Genomic DNA, 21,708 nt, shown 5'->3' with positions numbered 1-21,708 from the left:
CTAAAATATGCAATAAAGTTTATGTAATTTTGAAGATAAACAAAACGAAAATGCGTGCACGGGCCCGAAAAAGTAAAATGATGTAAAATAGAAAATGGGATATGCTTATTTTGTAGCTGAAAAAATGCGATTAGGGTTTTAGACATGGTGTCGAAGGGTGCAAAGGGGGTTGGGGGGGGGGGGGGGGGTTTGGGGGATGCCATCTCCAATACAGTATCACAGTTTTGTTGAATTAGAAACCAGTGACGCTTAGAACTTTATAATCTTATATACATCTTTGTCCGCTAGCAGCCTACTCCAACTCCACTTTTTTAGGTCTATTACCCCACTCCCTTAGAAAATATTTAATAAAGCCTGATGAAAAGTATATCATGTTGTTACTAATTAACAGGATTGACTGCAGATGAGCTTGCCTGTCTTGCTGCATCGGGAATGCAAGGCTGGGTCTATACTGATCACGTCACATGGGTTTTAAAACAGCTTAATGACATGCAAAACGATACCATGCTACTATGCCCAATGTCGTTGTTAATATCTACAATGAGATGATGAGGAAAACTAAGTTACTTAACCCTGGACCATTAAAAAGGCTGGTTTTCACTCTGAATGTGGGACAAAGGAATGGCAAAACTTTCATTGGCAACTCTCAAAATGGTGGTAGTCATTGGGTACTGGTAGATGTTGAGCTGCGACCTTTCATGAAGATCATATACTGTAAGATGCTGGCTTGGCAACCTCCCCCAGACATCATTGATGTCGTCAATGATTTTGCACGGTACATTCCACAAGTTGGAACGCACAAAAAGAGTCATTTGGTGCTTGCCCACTCTCCCAGTGCGACTAATTGGCAGGGTCATGAATGTGACTGGCGATGCCGTAACTATTCCCTGCAAAGTTGCACTGATACATGTGGTGTTATTACTCTGGTGAACGCAGCTGTGGTAGCCTTGCACAGCCCTCTTTTCTGATGGTTAACGGGTCCAGTGATCAAAGAATTGATCTTCTTGCAACACCTGACCCAATACTGGTTATATTTTGTGTCGCCCATGAGCAGAGACGAAGCCATATTCTTGTCAGTGTGAAACAAATTTTTAGTTTGTTTATTGTGGAAGTGCCACAACTTCCACTGATGACCACTCCATCTTTCCCTCACCCCCATTAGTGGTCATTATATGGTTTTACACATTGTGCTGGCATTATTTTGAGCATAATAGCGAGGCAAAAGAATCTAGCATTACGCGGGAATAACAGTGACAAAAACTGGCTGATGTCTTTTGAGCATAATATATAGTGAGATTTTTTGATCATCAAGCATTTGCATAATGACAACAAATTTGAGCATTATGTGTAAAACCCTATTTCATGACCCATTTCCAGTACTATTCTGATATTTACAACACATGTTTGCAAACACAAAATCCTTTAACAACAGAAAGACAACAATGTTGGAAAGGAATACTCCTTCTAACATGAACCAAATGCACTGCCCCATGAAAAATGCAAGACATGTGGTTAGTGTAGTACAAAGATAGAAGAGTGCTTTTAGAAACCTTTTGACCTAAGTTTTCATCTCTAAAATGGCCCTTGTGATATGATCAGTAGCAGGCTGTACATGTTTTCATGACGATTTGAACAGCTAGAGATAACTGTGCAACCTGACACTAGCCTTCTAGCAGGCTACTGCCATATTGGCTTATGATATTGGCTTATGTTATCCACAGGTCTTTAGCTTCCTCATTGTGAAGAACATCATCATAATTTACTTTGATCAAAATGAAAAAGATCACCAGGGATAATGAAAACCTGGATCTGCAGGTCCCTTGGCAAAATTGTTTGTTTGATGCTGTGCTAAGTAGAGAAGATGATGTCATTATTTAGAGCATTTAGTGCAGGAAACATTTTCACACTAGAAAATATATGAAATCATTACAGGTCAGACTAGTGAAATTTTAAAAGCTGATTCTAACTGTTTCTGGACGACCCATATGGAACATGCCAGGTCTCTTTCAACTGAAATCGTTTTCTTATTAGCAAAAAAAGGACAGAGCAGTCATTCAAGACTATTCCAGCAGCTTGTATTAATAATAATATTAGACCATGTTTTTGATGTTCTGTAAAATAGAACAGGGATAAACATGTGAAATCATTATTGGCATGAGGTGAAACTAGTCTTGCGTTTCACACATTTAATTTCAGTGAGCTATCACAATACTGGGCATCGTGCTTTGCATAAATATTTGATCAATCAGCTCATTTCCGTAGGATTTTTATCAACTTGATCCCCACCACAGATATATGTATGTACATGTACATGTAAGTACTGAACGGCACAGTGCGAACTATATTGATTTTGCAACAAGTTTACTATTAATTTAATATTTTTTTGCCATACATGGCTCGAGTAACATTCTAAGGAAAATTGGACTCTGAGTACATGTCTGACATCTACTGTCATTTCAATATTGTCATATAGTTATTTCATATTGTTCTAGAGTTTTTACTGCTTTTAAGCAACAAATCTGAAACAAACATTACATGCAGAAACAAAAAAAACAGATAAATATTATTATATATTATATTATATATTTTCAGGCTTTCAATGTTGGTATGTGTGTGGAATTATAATGGGATTACGGTATGAAATTCTGTATTACTGCATTAAATACACGACAAGCCGTTATGATTATTGTTAAGTATCGGTCCGTATAAGAAGGATAGCACCACGCGGCAAGGAATGCAAAAAGGTGCTAACTTTTGTGCAATTTTGCTATTGTTGTACCATACTTCTGATTGGCTCAATCAATAAACTCTACCAAAACTTCAGATAGCTGTTTATACATTAATGCGTAACTGATCAACTATCTTCCTTTCAACAAAACCTGTTCTGAGTCTAAATACCACAGTAATCCTACATGGGGAACATTGGAAAATTGGAAGCTTTTATTGTCTTTGTTTACGACTGTTGTGATTGGTTGAATGTTTTAACACAAAGGAAACTACCTTTCAAAATAGAGTTAAAATACATTTTATTTCATAAACCTTCTTTCCATCGGTTGATTCATTCTACGTATGAAAACACAACCGTTTTGATGTGGGGAAAGCGTATTGCCACAGAATAATAGAAAATGCTACAGTTCTTATCTGGATCATTACTTAATCAAATTAAAGAAACTACATATAATTTCTACATACACAACACAAGCTAAGGTTCGTTTACTAGTAACAAATAGGTCAATGAATTGCAAGATAATAAATACCGTGGTGCACAACCGATCTGATGAGCAAAAATTTCTCTGACTGAGACGTTCGAGGGATAATTTGTGTTTCCTTTCAGAAATATTTCGACAAAACGTGGGCTGGTGGTCGCTAACTGCGTTTTAAAGCTGAAATCAACCAGGCGTTTCAAGTGTTAGAGACCAGGCTCCCACTATCTGATTATATTTTGGCCCACAATACATTTCGATCCCGATATTCTTTCGTTCCCGATGCATTTTGGGGTTGGGAGACGCGCTGTCCCTAATGGCATGTCACGATCGATGAAGGTAAGTTCATCATCTTTAGTTCATTTTCTAAACGGAAGTGAGGGTTTCTTTTGAATCGGCCTCAATGACGAATGCGTCTCTAAGTCCAGTTTAATTTGGAACCCTGAAAAAAGTTAGGAAAAGTCTTGATGCTGTTCTCCAGCTAATACTCTTGGAGATCTCCATGGTTCGATTTGATCAAGTGCTTGTTCCCGTTTGTTTAATTTTTTGTTTTTGAAAAAATGACATAGTCACTCGCTTCGGCGGCTGTGGATGGACTTGAAAGGCCTTTTTATAGAGAAGTTAATTGAATTATAGAACACAGAAAGAGCTGCAATGATTTTATTTCAAGAGAAATACTAGAAATGTTTACCTTCTGACAGTTTCATAACAAACGAGACTTAAAGTCCTGAATGATCATCGCAGTTATATACACAACTTTTAAAAGCAGTTGTGAAATTGAAGCCTCAAAACAATTTAAACCCATAACCAATTCGATACCGGTGCAGTGCTCTACTAACTGAGCCACCAAGCAAATCGGGAGCTGGTGATCACGTTGTGAGTTCGTAATATACCCGTAGATGGTGAGAAATGCAAGTGAATGACTCTTTTGACCTTTCTCCGCAGTTCAAATATACGATCTTTCAAATATTCACTTGTATTCTTCACCATCTACGGGTATATTACGAGCTTACAACGTGACCAGCTCCCAGTTGGCTTGATAGCTCAGTTGATAGAGCACTGCACTGTTATCGAATTATTTTCACGCTTAATTTTCACAACTGCTTAAGCTGTGTGAATAACTGCGATGGTCAATCATGACTTTATATCTTTCTCCGCAGTTCAAGTATATGATCTTTCATATATTCACTTGCAAATGAGACTTAGGGGTAGGGTACATAGAGAAGCTTAAAATTGTGGAAGCTAATTTCCAGAGCAAAAGGTTAAACCAAAACGTACCTCTGTGTTTACCCCTTTAGGACTTGAGGCAAGATCCTTGCCTAAGAAACCTTTCCGTTACGTTTTGAGAAGCGCTTTCCCTTGTCTGTTTCTCTAGATTTCTTCCAAAGGTTTTCCTGCATGGATCTTCCTTTATTCACTGGCCTTATGGTCTGTAGTATTAGTCTTCTCACGACGCGATCCAGCCGAGGTCATTCTGGTTTCAGCACTTGACGGTCAGTAGTTTCATAACAATATTTTAATCCAAGCATTTCCAGACGAATCACAGAGTTTACTAAGCTGCTAAACGGGCATGATTACTCACTGGAGAGGAGCCTTGTTTAAATGGGGTTAAGAGGAGATTAGCTCATAAAGCCCAGGGGTTAATGGAGTGGGGTAGTATGAATGGTGAATTTATGGTACGTAAAAAAGGTTCAGTGAGACAGGCACAGCGGTTGGTACAGACAATGAAGCCCACGGGTTAATGGAGTGGGGTAGTATGAATGGCGAATTTATGGCTCGTAAAAATGTTCAGTGAGACAGGCACAGTGGGTGGCACAGACAATGAAGATGTGTTTGATCAATCGTTGTTTTATCGGTATCTACCCTAGAGTTACTTGTTTCTCGTGTAGCAGTCTTTAAACAAACAAAATCCGGTGGATTAAAATCCTTTTTATGTTTTCCTTGTAAAGCCTGCTTGTATTATAAGATTGTCACGACCTACCCGTTAGCTTTTTTCAAGTTTAGTCATATCCCGCTGAGAACACCCGTCAATGGTCAACGGTCGTAACTTAACCCCTTTGCGCACAACAAATTCATAATAACAATTATTATTATTATAACCCCCATGCATGGAGAGATATAAAATAAGACGAAAACTACAGAGGATGAAGGGCACTTGTGAAATATTACAGAATGCTTTATAAAAACAAGAATAATGTAAGATTCTTGCCTTCAAAAGGCGATCGTGATTTTTATTTGAAATATCTTGTAGATGCAGACTTTTTTACTTCATTCTCTTGAGGGGGGAAGCAAAGCAGGTGGTACAATCTAGTAATCAGTGGTATAATCTACCACTGAGTGAAATAAGAAGTCGTTTTCGAAAGGAACAATATTATTCCCTGTGTATAGTACAAAATGTGGGCTTTAGTGGCTATCGCCATACGTGAAAACCTGGCGAATAATCTATTCTATATCTTTTATAACTAGAATGGCCGTGATAAGTAAATTTGCAAGCTCCCCGTTGAAGGGTATGGGTGAAATAAAGGTCACCATTACAACGCAAAGGACATCAAGAACAACTGCGTTAGAATGATAGAACTTTTACAAAATCCTTCGGAGTTGTAAAATTCTTTGAAAGTTAACTAATAGCTGATATTTGATATATTAAAAAAGCTGAGTATAAAGATGATGTGTTATGTTAGTTAATAATATGTTTTTAACTGATAACTCAAACCAAAGAAGTTTCAGGAAAGCTCTAAAATTGGAAACAAGTTGCCACTTTAAAACAGGATCAGATGGTTAGAGATTATCTTGAAGGGACTCGGGGCTGTTGGCTTTCGACGATTCAAAAATCAATATCCCAGTGTCCTAGTGTGTGAAAAGTTCGTTTTGTTTTTCGTGTTTTAAAGACGAAACAACTGATACACGTTTTGTAATTAAGCTCCAACCCGGCTGACAAAAATGGCAATTAAAATTTACTAGCTCAGCAATTGTTCCTTTACAGTTCCAAGTGGTTTACTGCGTTGTGGCGTAACTTTGTTGTTGGCGATAGAAAAAAAAAGGGAAAAAAAGTGGCATTGAAGGGACACATGTTGTTAGTGTAACCGTTTTGTTCTCGCACAGCAAGTGGCTGTAGATTTTTTAAAAATTTTTTTGGAGTTCTGGCCGTCTTCCAGTATTTTCTAAGTAGAACTTAGAAAGAGATGAGAAATTTATATCAGTTTGGTAACCTCTCCTCTCTGAGATTTTGTTTCGTTAAAATCATCGCCTTTGTCTCAAATGTTGTCTTGACAGGTATCAAGTTTGCCAAGTATATATACAAATATTTTTCTTTAAACTAAATTAAAAAGAAATTGCCTTTTCTATATGCTCCATAGGAAATAAAACAAACATCTTATTTTATATTTTATTATAAAAGATGGCTTTTCCTCTGCAACTAACGGCTTGCTTTTCGTAACAAGTAAGTAATTCCTGTGAACAAAGTTTAAAATGACGTTTACGCTCTGTTCGTGTTAAAGATATTATTTGACGTTTTGCCATGAATTTACCATTGTTCCATCAATTAATAAGGTTACTGTCAATGTGAAGCAGGTATTATATCATTTTATTATACTCCACTAAAAACCGTGAGAGCTATTTTAACTTACCGTACTTACTAAATCTCAACTGTAATGATGGAATTGCTGACAAAACTGAAGCGACGTGCGTTGACAAAAACACAACACATCAAAGGTTTCTAGTCTTATGACTCGTATGTTTAGGATCGAGTTTGGTAAATTTAACGGGTTTTAGACAAGAAGTTTGCCTTGTACCTGCCCAAGTTTGGATTTAATATCATAAACAAAGAGCAAAATCAAGTGATGAATAAATGCATAGGAATGTCTGAACGTATTAATCTCGCGAGACAAGAATCTTGGTCTTTTGTCTGGAATTCCCTTATGGGTAAGGATCGTCCTTAATTCGGGCGACCCCGGCATGAGGGTCTTCTTTCTACTCCTGTAAGTACAAATGATTTGATAATTCTTAGTATTTTGCTATCATTTATCTTAACAGCTTTATTTGCTTGTGATCTTTTCGAAGCTCTTCCATAGTATTACGTTTAGTCACTACACTGTGCGATGCAAGTCTTGTAAGTTCGAGTTTTATTAACTGCGTTCTAACTTCATCTCGAAAACAACCTTTCTGTGTTTAGTTAAAGTAGTATTCTTTATTATCAGATAAGAAAAGCTAACAAAAAAATCCAACGATATACAAATATTTGATATATACTAAGCAGAATCGAAGGTTATGGTTTCCAGTTACTTGTGGCCTTAAAGCTTTGTAATTCAGGTATGAAACAAATTGATTTTCATCTCTAGGGTTAAAGCCAAATTTTAATCATTTATGACGAAAATGAAATTTTTCGTTCTTGCACTGAGATATCTCGAGGCACTTAAAGTCAATTGCCTTCCTTATGTAGTTATCCCTGCATCGAACACAAAATGCTGAAAGGTATATAAAAAAACCGGGACTGCTTTTGCTAAAACTAGAAGGAAAGTATGTCCTGATACCACGGATTATATCTCGAAGGCAATTCAGACGATAGCGTAGCCTATTTCTGACCAAAACGATATTTGAAAATATGATAGTATTCTTCAGTTTTTTTTTTATGAAATTCTTGCTGACTCGTATAGAGGCCTTTGTGTTAGATATTCACACCAAAGAATACATTCTGTGAATGCATTATATGCATCTGAAATTGTTGTTAATTCAAACGGTTTTTTTTCGCAAGGTTTCCTCGAAGACATGGTAGGTATCGCATAATGTCTGGAGTTCACAGTAGATAAAACGCACAAAAACCATCAGAAGTTTTTCACTTGTGTTTAAAAGCAGATAGTTATTAGTTATCTAAAGGAGGGTGATTTAAGTAAATATTCAGCGAGAATCAGAAGTACTCCACAGAGTTTATAGTTACTGAAATGTAGTACAAGTTTGCTTTACCATTCGTTGCTTTATTAATGAGAACATAACGGTCAGCTCATGTACATGATATTATCTGCAAGATATCGATTACGTATTTTTGCTCAACGAGTAATGCTGGAAACCCGATATCAAACCCTAACAAGTGGCGAGAGTAATATTACTGCATCGATTCCAGTTGTTTTAAGTTCGGGTAAGATGTTTTTAGACACATGCTATGATTCTATTGGACGGCGTGTTAGCGTGATATGCAGTTGATACACGTCCAGTGGATTTATTTTCGTGGTCTGCAGGTTATTTCTACGTACCAGCTATAGAAACAAAAACTTCAACACAGAACCAAAGTCATCTTAGCGTGATCAAAAGTTATTTTCCCTTCAAAATATCAATACAAATGCAATAATGCAGGAATTGAGAATAAAGAGCCTTATCACATTTGGTCCGGTAAATTACCAGAATCAACAATCTCAAGGGTGGAAAAAAATACCGTGCGCCGATTTCTGAAAGAAAACTAAGGAACAATTGATGGCTGTTATCACTAAAGGGTCCTAAAGCTACTGGCAGGTAGCATATTAAAAAAGTAAACAAGTAAACTGGTGTTAAGATTTTATATAACCTTGGCCGGACAATCCGTAAATTATCCACTTGACTGAGGATTGAAATTCATTTACCATTTTATCACGCAACGATTTTGTTGAAAATCTCCGTCAAAGTCATTGTGTTGAAATGAAGCTGACTTGTTCTATAAATCAAACAAAAGGTTATCAAAGGCTGGTGTCCATGATGTACCCCCTCCCACGAATCGTTACGATCTTCAGAAAAAGTTGGGCGATCCTTACGCCTACCAGTTTCCAAATGATCGCTACAAAATAAAAAATTTCCTAGGGGACCTGGATCAAACAGTCTGGTATACATTTATCTTCGTAACGATCACCACAATCTCCGGAAAGTGGTTTCCATATGATCGTTACAGTCCGATAGAACTGAAGTCAATCTCGACAGCAATCGCTGCATTCGGCGAGCAGTCGTTTCCATGCCATTACAACGGTCGCTGAACTCTTTTTGTCAGCGATCTTGGCGACCATACGCCACTCCTTTGTTATACATTATGGTACATTAGTTCATAGTCGAGACACGGTAACCTCATGGTTAGCGCGCTCGTCTCCGGATCGAGTAGTCCGGGTTCGAGCGCTGGCCGGGGTCAGTGTGTTGTGTTCTTAGACAAGACACTTAATTCTCACGGTGCCTCTCTCCACCCAGGTACGGTCTTCAAATGGAAACCGGCGAATTTAATGCTGGTGGTAACCCTGCGATGGACTAGCATCCAGGGGAAGGAAAACTACTCAGAATACAGAACCTTGGATACACTCCGGCTACATAGGCCACTGGCCTGACGAGGACTTTAATTTACCTTACATTAGTTCTTAACCCAGCGCTGTAAAGCAACGATATGGAATGACTAAATTCTGCTCGCCAAGTGCGAGCCAGGGAAAATTTGCACAAAATTGAGATTTTTATTCTCAGTCCAATGCAGCAATTTCCTCAGCTGTATTTGTTAATGATTTTTTCCCTTAAAATGTTAACATATTGTACTAGCTCCTAAGATCAATTTGATTGTTTCAGGTATGGAGTGGCCATTGTTACGAGCGATATTCGCTCATCACATTCTTCCGATGAGGAAGATTCCGACTTTAAAAGTCAACAATCGGTTCGTGTTAAAAGGACATTACTAAAAGAGATCATCAAACAACATGGGACAAAGCAAGAACACTTACCAAAAGAAAGTAAAAGTAAGTTGAGCGAGTCGTTTCAGTGGGAAATCGAGTTATAACATTTACGTTTTCTGATTGAAATAGGGTAAAATTTTGCCAATAAGAATGAATTTAGTGGCATAGTTTATTTATATTGTCCCGTAATCTGTATTGACCACTCTTGATTTTATTGGACAAATGAAAACATGCAAATAAGTTATTGGGCAAATGAAAACATGCAAAGAGGTCACTGATATTTGATTAAGCACGAGCCCATACCGCCTTTGGTTTGAAATACAGTGTTTGAGAAACGTTCAGGCCTGAATAAAAGTGTAGAAAATAGTATATTTAGGTCGGAAATGAGGAAAAGGCTTTGTGAAGCAGGCGACACCCTAACCCACATTTAGAAAGGTACCCCCGAAATAGTTAACTCTCGACTAAAAATTGTTATTCTTAGATCCAGTGGAGCGCAGCTTTCACGGAGTGACGAATGCTACCAGCGCAGACGCAGGTATGTTGTTGTACAATGTTGCCATTATATGTGGATCCCTCTCAAAACAGTCATGAGATATTGTTCCACATGACTTTAGTTTCCGTGTCAGTGCAGGTTAATAATAATCATATCACAACCGGTCTGTGGTGTCGATTGCTCTCTTTGTAAGGAAATCCTTCAGAGAAGTCTTGGTAACGTGTCATCAGGTGGCAATAACTTATAAAATTTTCTGAGCATTCAGTCGAAAATTGGGGTGAACTATTTTGGTTTTACGATATTTTACTTGCATCATATTCACCTCCCTCCTTGCAATGAAAACCAAACTCCATCACACGAGCACAGAAGCGGAAACAACACGAAACAAACCCCTTCTGCAATTATACAAAACTGTTTTAATTGAGAGCTGAATGAGATATATTGAAACACATACCACGGGTATGCGATATAACGGAATCTATCTTTTCCTGGTAGTATCGTCGAAAAAAAAGTTACAACCATTTTATTTTAAAGTAAAACCATGTAAAACAGGATGTAGGAGAGTGCCGTACTGCTGCCTTGGCGGCCCTGCACTGTATTGCAGTAGAAAATAACATGAGAGCAAAGAAACAATACAAAACAAAACAAGACAAAAAACAAAAACAAACAAGCAAACAAAAACGCTGAGCCTGTTTTGGTTGGTCTGGTCACCACACAGCAGTCTGGTCATTTTTCTCTGATCAAGACTAGTTCCTTTTCCTGGGCAGTGATGTGATTAAGATTTCTTACGATTGAAATTCCGTGTTTGTTGTTTCAGCGCCCAATAAGCGATTTACAGTGAGAACTCGCTATGGAAACCTGCGTATTACTGGTAAGTGATATTCATGGGACTAGGAGCTTTTTGGAAAGAACAAAAGCAAAATTGATTGTAATTAAATTTAAACAACATATTGTTGGAAAATAAAATAAAATAAAATCACTTCATGTTTATAAAGGAACTGTATTTTGCAAACATGTATTTTGTATACTTCTTTTTGTTTTCTAAAAAAAAACCGAGATAAGTGGGTGATTCATGAATGTATCAATTACATGTATATACCAAACAAACATGATAGAGGGAAACTCTGTGAGTAAGACAGTGTTTAGCATAGTTTTTGACCAAGGGCATGAAAAATATGCATTGCTACAAAAAAAACAAAACAAAACACACACACACACACAAAAGAACAAAAAAAAAACAAACAAACAAAAACAAATTAAAAACAAAAAAATTCATGAGCCTTACCTGATTCGCGTAGTATCTACCGTATATGACAATTTTCCAATCTCCTGCTTCTTTCAAATGCCTCTCACTCTCCTTATACGCATCCCTACTTTTTGCATCTTTTTATTCATTTCGTTTTATTTGGGAGAGGTTTGGAGAAGGAAAGAATAGAGGGCTTGGTCACGCTAAGCATGCCACACGTTTGCATGCCGTCCCTTTGAAGAACTATCCGGAACAATGGCTGTAACATTACATAAGTCTCCTCAGCGTTATTAAACGTTTAATTCGGCGTTCGTGCTATCTTTTGGTTTCAAATAAACAATTAACGATTTTTTTGCGAATAGAGTGGTTTTCAATTGAGTGTCGTAAAACCAAAACCAAACCAATTACTTACCAATTAGACTACTCAGCCAATCTCAAACCGTAGTGAACCAAAAACCAAAGTATTTGCCTGCTTACTTTCGACACTCCGTACGTTTTCCCAACTAGTTATAAAGATCTGGGGTCTTCCAATCGATATGAATCGAACCGACAATCGACCATGCCTTATCCTGACTCTTTTGTATCTATCTTGCAGGTCTTCGTGGCAGAAAGCCCCGATTGAGCCACATCTGCTTCGGCAAACGTGAGTTATAAGATTCAAAGTTTTCATTTGATCACTGTGATCATTGCACAAAGCCCGAGGAAAACGTTAATGAGGTGGTACTGAAAGGGATTGGTACCACGGGGGATAACCCTGTCTGTTTGTAAACAGAACGCTATTAAGAGCTCTGGAATTGTTTGGGTGGGAGGGGGGGGGGGGGGGGGGACTCTCATATAAAAAGGACGGGGGATGCTTGTCGTACCTTTTAGGGGTTGAAAAAGTGGTTTTGGTAGCTCTCAGGGTGTTCAGCCTCTAAAGGTCCATGGCAGAAGCTTTTGCGGTGCCTTTTAGGGTACTGAGCCGAAAGAAATGACAGGAGGTACTGTGTTGTATTAGAATTGGTACCCCCGAGGGGTGAAAAACACTTCAAGCCACGCCCACAAAACATGATCTTGGTTTCTCTTGGGGGTTCTTTTCAAAATTTCCGACGAGCACCCCCCGGTCCTTTTTGTATGGGAGTCCCCATCCCGGGACTTCCATGCGTTCATTCAAAACGCGTGTAATGTAGTGTTCTTGGTTAAACGATCAAAAATCACTAAACGATAAGACGTCTTGATTGCTGCCGTGTAAAGATATGGAGGTTTTTCAGGTTAGGTGTTGTGCCCATTTTCGAATTTGACGAAACTATCCGTCAGAGACATTTGGGAGGCCATTTGCTCTAGACACAAGCAATAAATCAATCACAACGTAAAGTAAAACTGGCCTAACACTTGAAAACTGAGCACAGACGTACAAACGTAGCACATTTTTTCTTCCCTAAAGTTGCATAAGCGTGAACTTACACACGGTTCTATTGCACTAAAGACTGAACAAAAACAGACTTTAAAACAGGCCTTGGCGATGACCTGTAATGCTGTTTTTGCAACTGTTGTGGCTCTAGAAGTTAAATATTGTTCATGCTGATACTTAGTCTCTGTTCTTGCTTCCTTGTAGATTGGCGAAGGCACGTGAACTTAGTCAACGTGTGTCTCACCCTCCGAGGTTAGTAACAAAGTCTGACACCGGCTTCACAGAAGTCTCCTCTGTGAGTCATGTGTCAATAAAACACTGCTCAAGTAGTCTAGATAGCAAGTCGGGTCGTCTAAATAGTACATCAGTTAGCTCGTCTAAATGGCGCTTCGGTTGGCCTAAATTACAGGTCCGTTAGCTTGGCCTGAATGGCGCTTCGTTTAGCCTAAATAGCACGTCCGTTAGCTCGGTTGAATGGCACATTGGTTAGCCTAAATAGCATTTTGGCGTGAATGCAGCCGGGTGGGCCTGTTTGGGATTAGCTCTCGGTAACGATAATGGTGCTAGATTAGTTACTTTCTATTCACGTCTTTCAAATTTACATTCACAGCTCGACGTAGGAGGCGCTTGCGTGGTTTACGAGGTAATTATTAGGTCAAAACCCTTCCTATTTTTTTCGTTTTTTTTCCTTTTTCTTTTTTCTTTCCAAACAAGACGGCTACGGGGTGAAAGAAGCTTTCGTCTCTAGCCGCTTAGAAAACCCCCTCTTGAGGACGGCGTATTTCTCGACGGTATTCAACTCAAGACACAAAGTATGCCGCTTAAATCTGTCATGGATGACTAAACAGTTCTTCAATATCGGTATTACTATTTTCACACCCCCCACAATGTCGATGGAGAAGGATTTTTCACACAAATATCAACTTTGAAAACTGTTCCGTCGGATAAGAAATCAAGTTGTCGCACATGCGCAGAAGGGTGTCAAATGCCCTTTAATGCTGGGAGTAACCCAGCGATGGATCAGCATCCCATCCAGGGGGAGAGGGAGGAGGGAGGGCGGAGTAGAAATGCTCCTAGTCGCTTCGTGCTACTAAAACCGGGATAAGCACTGTCTTGATGGGTCACTTGGCTCGTCTACAGACCTACCTCGTATGCAGGCAGTAGAATACATCGTGAGCAGTCTGTCGCAGAACTAAGTGAACTTGTGAACTCGAGCTGATGATAAACATTAGGAGACCCTGGAAACGTCTGATCGAAGAATAACTAAGAGTAGTAATTAATGAAAAGATCTATTTTGATTTCTTCCTCAGGATGGCGCCCTCGACGGATCTATTTTAAAAAACGCTACCGCCGAGTTCACCGATGGAAGCGGACGTGGCGTATCCGTTTTCGCAAGCGCTTGATCCGAGTCCGTCGCACGGGCAGGTATCAGATTAAGGTCCTCAACAGGTGGTGTTATCTCAGACGCATTCGTGGTCGGTGGTATGTTAAATACAGAAGAATTTGGCGCAGAGTGATTCGCCAGGGTATCCGGTGGTACATAAGATATAAACGCAGGCTGTACCGTCTGCGAAGATCGCCTAAGACCTGGCGAATACGTTTTGGCCGCCGATGGCTACCGCTTAAACGACGTGGGAAGCGTTTTTATCTTCTCTTGGGGAAGCGATGGCGAAAAATCCGATCTCACTTTAGATATCGTATAAAGTACAAAGGCCGGTCAGTTCCGGTGAAGAGGCGACGTAACAAGTTCAAGCCAAGGTATCGTGGCCGCTGGTTGAGATCGCGTCGAGGATACAGGAGTAAGTTTGGAGCTGAATAGATCACATATTCTGTGTGAATCCTTTGTTATTAAAAGAGATGGGCACATCACTCCGGTGGAAGCGAGGGTCGACGGAGAGTGAAGAGGGGTTTTAGTAGTATTTGGCACCAACGGTGCCAGAACGAGGTGTAACCAGGAAAGAATAGAACAGAATACAAAGTTCTTGGCGACGTGGAGCCAAATACCTACGGACTGGGTTAGAGCTCCACCCTAAGATGGGGCGAGGGTACGGGAGGGTCGCGATTTGCCTTTTCTTCGTCGTACTTGGAAAAGACGCTTTACTGATGTCACAAACATGTTTAACCTCTCAGAAACCAATAAGGAAGTGATACATCCCTCGGGTGTTACGTCGGTAATACTGTTCAAAGTATTTGGGATGTTCTTTCGAATTCCAGCAGAATAGGAATATTCATATGATTTTGAGTAGCCACGAAGGGGCGGAAAAGTTTTGTATATCTCGTCTATTATGTCATAAAATGCTATGTATATAGTGATTGCGAAAGTGTTTTTAAAAATCACTTTTTTTTTCTGTGCAGGAAGGCCAAGTCGTCGCCGCCGGCGTCGCGGCCGCCGTTTACGAGGAAGACGTGAGTGATAATCAGTAGCCTTTGGAGTGGTTATTGGTTCAGCAATGATTCGTGTCGGCAACCCATTTTTAAATGCTTTGCCAATATAGGTTAACAATGGAAATCAAGTTAACAGAAATAAGAAATTTTACAGTATAACAAAATATAACAGCAACAACAGCAGTAGCATCAACAACAACAAAAACAACACAACAGCAACAGCAAGGTCTAAAATTGAAAAAAAAAAATTCTTCCAAAAGCATGGACTGTTGGCGTAATACTCCTTAATAAAGATAAGATGAGATAAGATACAATAAGATAACTTTGTTATATCGCATTAAGGATATCTCTAATAAGAAACAGACTATAAGCGAATTATTTACATACAATACAAAGAGGTTTAATCAGGTTAAATTTGCTGAAATCGTGTCTAGCGACTTTATTACGGACTGTAAACTTTAAAAAGACCGCTTCCCCTGACTTGTTTTCGCTTCTTTCAAATATAAAGGCGGACGAAGACGATTCGGTAGAAGATACCGGAAACGGTACCGAAGAAGAAAATACCGGAAGCGAAGAAGGCGAAGAAGACGAAGAAGGCGAAGAAAAAGACGTCGAAGACGGAGAAGACGAAGGCGTAAGAAAACAGATTAGTAGTTTTTCAGTCCGGGGGTAGGGGAGTGGTGGTACTCTACAAAATTTTATACGGAGAGACTCCGTCCCAAGGTCCAACTCCTTACCCTTTGTATACCATTTTGCATATCTTTTATTGAACAAAGGTACCCCGTTCACATACCTAGCTACTTAAGAACACTGTATTCCTTTTTTAAACGCTCGGAATGAGGTTAATGAACAATATTACGGGAGAACATCAAGCATTATCAGATACAGCCACAAGGTGCGTCTGTTCGAAATATTTTAATTAAAGGCCCTTTTACATACCTAAATACCAGATTTCCCTACCCATTCATTTACCTCATCTTGTGAAATCCCTACCCTTTTGTATACCCGAAGTAAAAAGGTACCCCTTTCGGTCGGAGCCTCCCGTATAAGGAATTTTAGGGAGTACCCTCAGGGTACCCCCCTGGTTTGTCAGCTCAAGATCAGTCTTGGTCAAATACTAAGGGCAATTAACTACTGTATTAGCTGGCATCCCTATGGAATCAAGCAATTTATTTTGCTGCATTTCTGCACTGATAGACTCAAAGCGACACACAATCGGACAAAACTGTTCCTTAGTCAGGCGGCTCGAGCACGCGAGGTATCTAGGCTTCCCTGGTGTAACTCAAAATAAACTTCCTCCGTAAGTTCTTGGTGCATGCTGGGGTTTTTTTGATGTAGAACGAAGAAAACCAGCTTTTTACGATGGTGCGTTAGTCGTCAGATAACCCGTAAAGTAGCCGCAGATGTTTAAGCTGTTCAGAAATTAATGATATAGGAAGAGGAAGCTTAATTGAACATGGGAGCTGGAATCTAGTGGACCCAACGAAATCAAGTGGTCAGCAGTGGTAACATCGATAAGAGTGAAACAGTTGATAACCTCTTACATTACCAATAACTTTCGAGCTGCAAATAGTGCAGTGATGTCTCGCCGCAAATAAAAGGCAGTGCAAGGTAATGTAAACTTTGGGAAGGGAATGCAAACGGGGGATTTTCGCCCACTAAATTTACATTAGTCTTTATCTTCTTTGTAAAAACTTCCAGAGCGACGAAGACGACGAAGGCGAAGGCGTCGACGACGACGAAGAAGGAGACGATATAGGAGTAAGTTTTGCTTTATCTTGGCGATAAATCTCATTTCAATGGATGTTGTAAGGCTGTTGACGGTGCTGTAGACCTTCTCATTAATGACTGCCAATTATAAATTCCTGTTTTAGTATTGAAATTAGCCTTACAGACATTGTTTTCAAGTTGTTAACTCAAAAGAATTTTTTATTCTCAAACGACGTTAGTAAAGTTTATTTAAATGCAAGCAAAAAAAATTTAAATTTACGAAAAGGGTCTATGAAAAGCTTGACCTATCTCTATTATTCTATCCTAACGTGCCATTCTTATGTGAAGTATATATGAAATAATTCATATTTGAACTGCGGTTGTAGATAAAAGTGAAGAATGATCATCGCGGTAAATTTTCCAATTTAAGCAATTGGAAAGAAGAAGCCTGAAAAAATCAGGGCTTCAACGGGATTCGAACCCGGGACCTCCGCGAATACCGGTGTGGTGCTCTACCAACTGAGCTGTGAAGCCACACATTGGGAGCGAGGTCAATTAATTGAGTTCATATCTTCCCGTGAGGAGTGAAATGCTGTGAAGTATATATGAAATAATTCATATTTGAACTGCGGTTGTAGATGAAAGTGAAGAATGGAAAATTTACTGCGATGGTCATTCTTCACTTTCATGCCATTTTTATTTCGAGTGTCTCCGAGTATTTTCTCCTGGCTTTTCTAGGACAAAGGAACAGTGAGATTAGGAAGAGTTAAGAAATGTTCTCAAATCAAATAGTAAACAGTTAAAAAAACTTATTTCTACGATTTGCTTATCCTCAGAGTATATCTACGTAACTGTTCGCAGTGAAGGCTTCGAAGACAGAAAGAATGGTCGCATACTAGCAGGACGCGCTCGAGCCTACATCAAAGTGAACGGAAGAGAAAAATCTCCTCGACGCCGCGGTTTCAACGTTGTTGTTCTTAACCGCAAAGGCAAGATGAATTAACATATTCTAGTAAAGAATGGGGCTGACTTTTATGCTTGCTTTTTTTCCAAATACAGGCTAAATACTACAATAATGAGATTCTCGGAGTTTGTGTATTTTTTAAACAGTATATGTCTCGTTTTAAACCATCGGAGTGGGTTTCTAATGAGTGAGTGTCATGTATGAGACCAAGAACAAAACAATCGCAGCTACCAAGTAATTATAACTTAAACGGCGACACAATATAACAAGAAGAGAGCCCGTCCCAAGTGCTCAGGTAAATGCGCATCTTCAAATTGCAATTGGCCAGTTACGATTACGGTCTAGCTTCTGACTGGTGGACAGGTGGATGATATTGTTTAAACCAGCCAATAATATCTTGAAGTGAAACAAAGCCAATTAAAAGCTTGGATTACCCAGCCACTCATTGGGCCATTTCCGAGTTACCTTTCAGTTGCCTTTGTGTCAAAACGACTCTTGGCGATCGTGCGAAACCATTCATATGAAAATGTGTTCCGCCGACACGTTCATTTTCATGCAAATCAAATCATTTTCGCATGAAAGGTTTTGCGCGAAGACTCGTTTTGAAACAGAGGCACAAGGAACTCGCAAATGGCTCATTGAAAACTACACTATGAGTTTCTTTTAACGTATGAGAAATGCAGTGGGATCAGAATTATGTTAAAGTTGTCATTATATAAGTGACATTCGCTCACACATTATTAGCACGCTGAGATTCTTAATCGCACCAATAAGAACTTTTCTACTATTGTTACCATTATTATTATGACCAACCCTTTTTTTTTTACTGTAATAGGTTATGTCGTGCAAAGGAGATCTTTTGACACCCACGGCAATAGGGGGAGTGCCCGGAATTTTAATCGATTTATTAAAAGGATTAGACGCAAGTAAGTTTCATTTTTCCCGGGCGGGGCATTTGAGCATTTTCTTTGCAATCTTCCGTTTTAGCAATGTACTTAACAATAAGATTATGAGCTCGAGATTTTTTTTTGCGATAATTGCAGAAATTCTCGCGCGCTCATTGGCTAATTTTTATTGTCAATAAGCGGAAAGACACATGAATTTATAATTTATGAGATGCGTCAGCGAGCGAGGGCGGACAATTTGACAATTTGTTATCGTAAAAAACAAATTGACGGCAGCTTTTAATGCTTCTGTCCTGTTATTGACAATGAATTTCGTCATAACATTGCTAAAGTAGTCTGCGGATCCACTCGGCCATCCCCTCGTGGATCCACAGCTACTTTGACAATGTTATGACGAAATTCATGATCAATAACATGACAGACACATGAAAAACTGACATCAATTTGTTAAATCGCGTGAACGTTCAACAACTCAAGTCAAATATCACGCATAGAAAACTCAAGCGAATAATCTAGTTGTTTTAGTATAAATCTACGCCTCGACTGCTATCAATAATCAGAGCGTCAGTGAAATGCCATCATCAATGAAACACTGCTGAGCTAGTTTAACACCATCGCTTGCATCTAAGCGTGAACACGTGACGCCGAAACATGTTCTAATTGGGTGTCAAAAGTGGTATGATCGGTCTTCAAACATTTGAAGTTTAGTAGACCGTAACGCGAACTTTCGCGCTGAAAATGTTCACCTGAACTTTTGGCGCGAAAGTTCGCGTTACGGTCTGCTAAACTTCAAATGTTTGATGACCGATCAGGCCACTCTTGACACCCAATTAGAGCATGTTTCGGCGTCACGTGTTCACTCTTAGATGTAAGCGACGGTAGCGATAACACTTAGTTCGAGCACGAGCGATGGTAAAACAAAATGACTATTTCTCTCTGAAAGTAAGACCCTTGTTTGTCAGTTTTAGTTCAAAGTATCTTCTTCTTTTCTCACATTTATGTAATTTTTCACTGTAAATGAAAACAACCAGTGAATACCCACAAACGCGTTGAGGATCAGTGAATGAAGTTAGCGTGGTATAAGCAAATCGACAATTCGGGATTACAAGTAAACGATTTCTACGAGTGAGTGGTCACGGAGTAGAGAAAGCGAGCATCAGAAATCTAAATGAATGGCTCAAAAAGAGACTTTCCCAAACTCAATGACCGGACACGGCCTATTTTGGTTGTGAAGAATTTAATACAAATTGCCTTTCTACCAAAAAGAAAAAAAAGGTAAATGATTTTTTTATATCTGAACCTCTCGTTCCGAATTGACCTTTTCAGTATGCCTTGTGTTTACCTAGAGCAATTTTTTTTTGGGGGGGGGGGTGGTGGTGGAGGGTGAGGGGGCTGCCCTTAAAGGGACACAGTCAGCTGTCGCACATGCGCATTAGATACCATTTCATAGCTAATTTGCAAATCACAGAGACACGATTCATACTGTTTTTAACCAAATATGATAAAAATAATGTCATAGGATGAGCAAAAGCCCACAGGTTTTTCAGTAAACGATTGAAAATCAAGAAAAACACTGTGAAGATTGAAGCGGATTTCTAGATATACTTTGATTTCAGGTCGAGGTGACCATAATTCAAAGTGAGAAACTAGTGTCCAGGTCAGTGCGGTCCCAAAGCTGACTGTGTCCCTTTAACTCCGCCTCTCGTCCCTCCAGTTGTTCCTTCAGAATTTTTCGAGTTCGGAGATCACTTGATTTAACACCACATCAGTAATTTAATGCTTAGTCGACGCTTCATCATTTTATATTGTATTAAAATCACAGGAGAATTGTGGTTGTCGCCGCCCAAGACGAAGCGTATCGCTATGGTAAAAGATACCTCAACGTTCTTCGGAGAATTGGCGCCAGGGGAGGCCGGAACTTCCGATTTGGCTTCAGGGGTAGTTATGCCCTTATTGGCTACGTTGGTCGCCGTAAGTATTGGATAAGGGAGACAAGCCGTCCACGGAGAAGAGGTCCCAGTTCTCTGAGTGTACGCATCCCCAGAGGTATGTAAACCTTCGTTGTATCCTCTACGGCCTCTCAAATCTTCTTTTGTTATAGATATTTACACCTTGGCTTCTCCTTTTGTATCGCATCGCTCAAAAAACGAGGAAAGACAGCGAAGAGATCTTGAAAAGATGTGAGAGTTTCAGTTTGCGTAAAATATTAGAAATATAGTTACATTATTAAGTACCAGCTAAAATTATCACTGCTGTTCTAATCGTGGACACTGTAAATAACCAACAAAATACAGCAAATTGGACGTAAACTTTTCAAAATCCCAGCTGGCCAGCTGGTTATGCATAAAGCGCTCTCCGGGAATTGAACTTGGACGACCATGATCCCACCTACAATCCTGGCCAAAAGTCCTTGAGTATTTTTGTTAAAAGTAGACGTAAGACCTGCGCTAGAAAAATCATTGTGCTAAAGTGGATTTCAAGTGAGGAGGGAGTCAGTAAGATGACCATTAGGCCATTTCCCCCTTTTTTCGTTTATCCTCGAATGCGTTTCCCGTTTTTGGGTCATTCGGTCGGAAACAAGACCTAAACAAATTAAGAGGAGACTGGAACTAGGAGGCCGGGGTGATGTTGGGGTATTATTTTTCAGATTAAAAGTGAAAACATGTTTGACAAGGTCATTACCTTCCCCGTAACTTTTTTTTGGAACGCGAAAATCTGGGTAGTTTGACCTTACCATGTGCCATCTC

General features: G+C 39.4%; 2 protein-coding genes across 2 annotated transcripts in view; both read left to right on the top strand.

Moving 5' to 3' along the window:
- The first annotated feature begins 7,021 nt into the window (after positions 1-7,021).
- On the top strand, positions 7,022-18,095 carry LOC110049340 (uncharacterized). Its single transcript, XM_089289634.1, has 12 exons — positions 7,022-7,180; positions 9,765-9,931; positions 10,350-10,403; positions 11,179-11,232; positions 12,203-12,250; positions 13,202-13,249; positions 13,608-13,640; positions 14,308-14,796; positions 15,353-15,403; positions 15,891-16,016; positions 17,084-17,143; positions 17,929-18,095. The coding sequence occupies exons 1-12, from the start codon at positions 7,158-7,160 to the stop codon at positions 18,093-18,095; spliced, it is 1,320 nt and encodes a 439-aa protein (XP_089145760.1). The 5' UTR covers positions 7,022-7,157.
- An 800-nt stretch (positions 18,096-18,895) lies between these two features.
- Positions 18,896-21,708, top strand: part of LOC110053512 (uncharacterized) — a 103,069-nt gene continuing 100,256 nt past the window's right edge. Inside the window, exons 1-2 of the mRNA XM_089270923.1 lie at positions 18,896-18,982; positions 20,784-21,007. The gene's annotated coding sequence lies outside the window, so the exon portion shown is untranslated. The remainder of the gene's footprint in view (positions 18,983-20,783; positions 21,008-21,708) is intronic.

This window comes from Orbicella faveolata, unplaced genomic scaffold (assembly GCF_042242905.1).
Source record: "Orbicella faveolata isolate gen_17 unplaced genomic scaffold, um_ofav_v1 contig_1, whole genome shotgun sequence".
NCBI classification, from domain to species: Eukaryota; Metazoa; Cnidaria; class Anthozoa; order Scleractinia; family Merulinidae; genus Orbicella; species Orbicella faveolata.
Note: the sequence above shows the minus strand (reverse complement) of the source record. Positions and strands in the feature narration are given on the sequence as shown.